The sequence below is a fragment of the Boleophthalmus pectinirostris genome, unplaced genomic scaffold (genome assembly GCF_026225935.1).
Source record: "Boleophthalmus pectinirostris isolate CB_2022bp ecotype Guang Dong unplaced genomic scaffold, ASM2622593v1 HiC_scaffold_21, whole genome shotgun sequence".
NCBI classification, from domain to species: Eukaryota; Metazoa; Chordata; class Actinopteri; order Gobiiformes; family Gobiidae; genus Boleophthalmus; species Boleophthalmus pectinirostris.
In genome coordinates, this window is record NW_026571175.1 from 34,346,614 (window position 1) to 34,352,613 (window position 6,000).

The following is a 6,000-nucleotide window of genomic DNA, read 5'->3' on the forward strand; positions in this document are numbered from 1 at the left end:
ATTAAACGGCTCTACCTTACATTTATTCAATTACAGGTGGTTTTAAAGCTCAAAAATACCAAAAAAAGCTGATGTTCTGACTGTGAGCAGAGTCTCCTCTCCACAGACCTGACCTGTAACTTGGTCTGGTTTGGTCTCCATGAAGATAGAAAGGTTTAATGTCATACTGTGAAACATTCCGGACAAAAGGAATAACATCTCCATGGAGAAAAGCATTTGACGGACCCTACACAAAAATTAAAATTAAAAATTAAATAATAAGACAACCGCTCACCTGATGTTGGAGAGCCAGTTCTTCCACGTTTTAGTGTAAAAGTGAGGGATGATCTCCAGTTCTCCAGCTTCTACAGCCTGAAAAACAAACAACAAATCTGATATCAGTTTGTTTTTATATGTTTTTAAAGACTTGATTATCTGAGAGGATCTTTTACCTGAATTGCTTTAGCCGCCATCTCTTTACATTGCACAAACCACTGCTTCTTCAGGAGAGGCTCAATCACGTCTCCTGATCGACTGGAGAAAAAAAAAAAAAAAGTCAAATCAGCTTTTCGGTATTTCTTAGGGGTGGGACGAGAGATGAGACATGAGATTGGATCTACGAGAACGAGACAAGACGAGATTTTGACATTCATTACACTAAAATAATTGTGTAAATCCAGTTCCCAATTTTGGCTTTTTCACCATGTTTGATTTTTAATTTACCTTTTTTAATATTTTGCTTTCATTGTAGCAGAGCTCTTTGAGATTACAGCTTTTCAAAATGTGTAACTCAGCAGTGACTCATTTTGTTATCCAATTTAAACGTAAAAACATGAGGAAAAAATAAAAAAATCACACGTCTCTTGTGGCACGAGATCTTCCCCCATCACTCATATTTTTACAATTTTAAATGCTACTCATGGGGGTGGTCCAATATAGATTTTTAGAGCCAATACCAATCTCCAGTACGTCTGTTTATTTGTGGCAGTGGTCGATATTAAGATTTTGAAAGCCATAGTAAATCATAGTAAATGTATTATCAGTTATGGTTATGTTATAGTAAAATCCACAAAGTAAATTTTCACTTTTACTAAAATAATAACAAAATCTGTAATATAAAATGTATTATAAAATCAATATATTTTTATTTAATTGCTCTTTTATTTGTATTTTTACTCATTAGTCTGTTCACAAAGACAAACAGACACTAGAACGGTTTAGACCAAAAAATTTTGTCAAATATTGGCTCCATTTTCAATATTAGACCAGATTGGGTTTAAACTTATTATGCAAATTAGACTTTTTTTTTTATCCCCTTATCAAAAACATTTCTGTATTTTGTTGTATTTTATTTCATTAATCCTCGGAGCACTCAAAAATGCTCAGTTCACATATGGACAGTTTTGTTACAGCATGGATAAAAACTCTTATGCAGTTTTTTGAGCCCACAAAAATTCACCGGACATGTTCTGTGATCAAATCGTGTTCACAACAAACGCATGGCTGTTCACAAGTGATCTGTTTAACTAAATGCTGCATTGGAAACCGAGGTGAAGTTTATAAAGACATTATTTTAACTCAGAAAATGTGAAGAAATGTATCCCAAGGAGACCAAAAGCACATTTAAATTGGAATTATAGCCACAAGAATGAGTTATGTGTGTTCTTTAAAGCGGATTTAGTTTTGTCTTTGCTCATCTTTCTTGTTCGTACTTGGTCTGTTTCGATTCAGGAAACATAGACCATTAAAAAGGACAAAGTCAGGGATATAAATCCATAGAGGCCGTGTTGGTCTAGTACCTGCAGATGGGCAGAGCCATGCTGTGCTCCTGTTTCCCTCTGAACAGTTTCTTCTCCACCAGAGCGTCCACCACCTGCAGCCGAGCCTCAAACCTCTTCACGCCCTGAAAACACAGATTATATTTGGACATTTATTCAGTCACATACCATAATAATAATAATATTGCCTTGTCTATTTATTAAAACTTGTACATATAAATTATAAATTATTTGACCAGATCAGAAAATATTAAAGACATGTTATAATATTGTTACCTCCTCAAAAACAGACCTGGAGTTGTGTTTCTTTTTCCATTAACACATTTTTGAGTAACAGTTTATTATTAGTCTGTCTACATCTCAAGCTCAAAATGCTCTGTTCCACCTTGTGATGTCATGAAGCGGTAGTTTTCAGCTCAGTTTTCAGTCCGTTAACAGCTCCTTTTACCTTAAGTTCAATAGATATAGGTAACTCCAGGAGTGAAATCATCCAAATGATTCTAGTGAAGGTGTATGGAGTTTAGAAAAACGGCAGAGCACTTCTTGTATTACTGCATGACATCACGAGGTGGAGCAGAGTCAGCCTTAATTTGCAGGATTTGTGTGTTAAACATGTGTGAATGAAACAAAACACAACTCCAGGTCTGTTTGTGATGAGGATCCACAAGCACAGACATCTAAAGTGGTAAAAAACTTGAATCCAGGTTGGTATTTTTATTATTTAGTTATTCATTTTGTTTCTGTTAACTCAGTATTCCTTGCACCTGCAGCCAGTCTCCACAGGGGGGCGTCATGGTGCCGTCCTCCCCGATCACAGTGACGCGAGGCAGGGAGTGTCTCTGGGAGAGGAGGAAGTCTGAGTGGTCATGAGCTGGGGTCACTTTCACAGCACCTGGAGACCAAAGAAAAGTGAAACTATAAATAAAGGCAGAACAGAATATTCACAGGCCTCAGACGACACAGTAAGACAGTGTTAAAGGTGAATTAGGTCTTTCGCTGTGTCCATTTGTCATGAAACCAAAATGACAAAATCACAGTTTAGTCTGATGACTTTTAAAGCATTAAAAAGAAACAAACGCTGAGCTGTGTATGTGGTGTTTTAAAAGCATTTTCTACTGTCCCTAGTCGTTTTTTAAAGATGCCCTACCTCAAGTGACAACTGCAATTTCAAGAGGAGGAAGGAGAACGAGAGGAGGTAGAGGGGAGAGAAGAGTGAGGAGAGGAGTGAGAGTAGAGAGAGACAGAGAGGAGGAAGGAGAGAAAAGAGAAGAGAGGGAGAAGAGAGTAGAGAGAGAGTAGGGAGGAGAAAGGAGAGGAGGGAGAGTAGAGAGAGAGAGGAGGAAGGAAGGAGCGGGATGAGAGTAGAGAGAGGAGGAGAGTAGAGGAGAGAGAGAGGAGAGAGATGAAAGAGGAGAGAGGAGGGAGGAGAGAAAAGAGAAGAGAGGGAGAAGAGAGTAGAGAGAGAGTAGGGAGAAGAAAGGAGAGGAGGAAGAGTAGAGAGAGAGAGAGATGAGGAGAGAGATGAAAGAGGAGAGAGGAGGAAGAGTAGAGAGAGAGATGTGGAAGGAGAGAGATGAAAGAGGAGAGGAGAGAGAGAGGAGAGAGAGAGAGAGTGAGAAGGAGAAGAGATGAAAGAGGAGAGAGGAGAGAGGAGGAAGAGTAGAGAGAGAGAAGTGGAAGGAGAGAGATGAAAGAGGAGAGAGGAGGGAGAGTAGAGAGAAAGAGGAGGAAGGAGGAGTGGAGAGAAGAGAAGAGAGGAGAAAGAGAAATAGAAGAGAGGAGAGAGGGAGAAGAGAAGAGAGAGAGAGAGTAGGGAGGAGAAAGGAGAGGAGGGAGAGTAGAGAGAGAGAGATGTGGAAGGAGAGAGATGAAAGAGGAGAGAGGAGGGAGAGTAGAGAGAGAGAGGAGGATGGAGAGAGCGGGATGAAAGAGAAGAGAGAGGGGGAGGAGAGAAAAGAGAAGAGAGGGAGAAGAGAGTAGAGAGAGAGTAGGGAGATGAAAGGAGAGGAGGAAGAGTAGAGAGAGAGAGATGTGGAAGGAGAGAGATGAAAGAGGAGAGAGGAGAGAGTAGAGAGAGAGTAGAGAGAGAGAGGAGAGGAGAGAGATGAGAGAGAGAGAGAGGAGGGAGAGAGAGAAAAGAGGAGAGAGAGAAGAGAGAGGAGAGAGTAGGGAGGAGAAAGGAGAGGAGGAAGAGTAGAGAGAGGAGAGAGGAGAGGAGAGAAAGAGGAGAGAGGAGGGAGAGTAGAGAGAGAGATGTGGAAGGAGAGAGATGAAAGAGGAGAGAGGAGAGAGGAGGAAGAGTAGAGAGAGAGAGGAGAGGGAGAAAGAAGAGAGAGGAGAGTAGAGGAAGAGAGAGGAGGAATGAAGGTGAGAGATGAAAGAGGAGAGAGGAGGGAGAGAGAGAGAGAGAGAGAGAGAGAGAGAGAGAGAGAGAGAGAGGAGGAAGGAAGGAAGGAGAGGGATGAAAGAGGAGAGGAGAGGAGGAGAGAGAGAGAGAGAGAGAGAGAGAGAGAGAGGAGAGAGGAGAGAGAGAGAGAGAGGAGGAAGGAAGGAGAGAGATGAAAGACGAGAGAGGAGGAAGGAGAGAAAAGAAAAGAGAAGAGAAGAGGAGGGAGGAGGGGAAGATTACAGACAGGTGTTTCAGATACAAACATCTGGCTGCAGGGGCGGAGTTTGACGTGTGGATCCCTTTTGGACCAATCACACTGTTTCTTATAACTCCAGACCTTAAACTGAATATAAACGGACAGAGCTAAAACTTCTTTACACAGTCTATACTCCAGACCCTGTCCCTCTGTTCATACACCAGATTCTGATGAAGAGTTACCCGTCCCCAGCTGCATGTCCACTGTGGAGTCGGTGATGATTGGCAGGAGAGCTCCAGTGAACGGGTGTCTGCACTGTTTCCCATGAACAGCCTGAAGAGAGAAAGAACAGAACTTTTTAATTCAGTTTTTTTATTTAGACAAAATTGTACCATCTGATTTGGATCTTTCTACATGAAAAGAGCCAATGATAAATGAGAATCCAATATTCTTATAGCCACCTGTGACTCACCTGGTATCTGGGATCATCAGGATGAACCGCTACGGCCACGTCTCCCAACATCGTCTCAGGGCGAGTCGTGGACACCGACACTTCTCCATCTACAAGACAAATATTACATTAAATCACTGAAACTACCGTATTTTCCGGGCTATTAGACGCGCTCTTAAGCCTCTAACCCCATCAAAAAATGACTGCGCCCTATACACTAATCCACTCAGGTGTCCCAGCACGACTTCAGTAAACTACAAAGCCGCACCACTCGAGGAACACGCAAACACACACGGAGCAGACAGCGACCGCACGGCGAAACACACCCACAGACACACTCATCACTCCACGCCGACGAGGAACGGAACGGAGGAACGAACCGAAAAAGCGAGCGCAATGTGCCGCTTCTAGACACGACTGAACAACTGAGTCACTGCGAACACGCCGACAATCCAGTTGGTCCCAGACACACCCTCCCTACACGCCACAACTGAACAAAGCCCAGAGTCACCGTGAACGAACAAACAAACAAAACCACTCACCCACTCCAACTGTTGTGTTTCGTTTAAAATCCGGTACGGTTTATTTGTGAAAAAAGTTCGAAAATAGACCATTTAATGACAGTGCGCCTTATAATCCAGAGCGCCTAATAGTGCAGAAAATACGGTAATCTATAACACAAACAAAACGGTTCACTCCTCTCACCGTGGCCTTCGATGGGATAAGCAAACGTGACCATCGTCCCGAACTCCACTGGTCGATCATAACCAGGCACACGCAGCAGAGTCCTCCCACACAGCTCCTTGGAGTCCACCTGGGAAAAAAAAAAAGTTTAAAAGCCCACCTCAACCAACAACACGCTATAATAATATTAGCAGTATCATAATGGAAAAATAATGGAAGGTAATGAAGTACAAGTAGTAAAATACTGTACTTAAGGAAACTATTTAGGTATCTGTACTTTACTCAAGTAAAATGTGGAGTGGATAAAAGATATTAAAAGTTTATTTTACCATGTTCCTGGTAACATCCTGACTAAAGTTTTTGAATTCAGGCTTCAGCTTTCAACAAACAAAAATAAATATAAATGTATTTGTATTAACACTGTTGACCAAAATCTGTATAAGTTTAAATCAGTATCATTACATTTAATACTTAATAATAATAATAAACAGCAACAACAAAACAAAATCTGTATTTTTACATT

The 6,000-nt window shown here is 41.5% G+C and overlaps 1 protein-coding gene across 2 annotated transcripts in view; it reads right to left on the reverse strand.

Annotated features, from left to right (window-relative positions):
* Positions 1–6,000, reverse strand: part of vars2 (valyl-tRNA synthetase 2, mitochondrial) — a 63,395-nt gene that overhangs the window by 48,142 nt on the left and 9,253 nt on the right. For both annotated transcript variants that reach the window (XM_055157445.1, XM_055157446.1), the window contains exons 10-16: positions 5,499–5,607; positions 4,815–4,903; positions 4,585–4,675; positions 2,522–2,649; positions 1,779–1,882; positions 432–513; positions 275–351 (exon numbers count right to left, since the gene is read on the reverse strand). In XM_055157445.1, the coding sequence (XP_055013420.1) occupies positions 275–351; positions 432–513; positions 1,779–1,882; positions 2,522–2,649; positions 4,585–4,675; positions 4,815–4,903; positions 5,499–5,607 (680 nt within the window). The remainder of the gene's footprint in view (positions 1–274; positions 352–431; positions 514–1,778; positions 1,883–2,521; positions 2,650–4,584; positions 4,676–4,814; positions 4,904–5,498; positions 5,608–6,000) is intronic.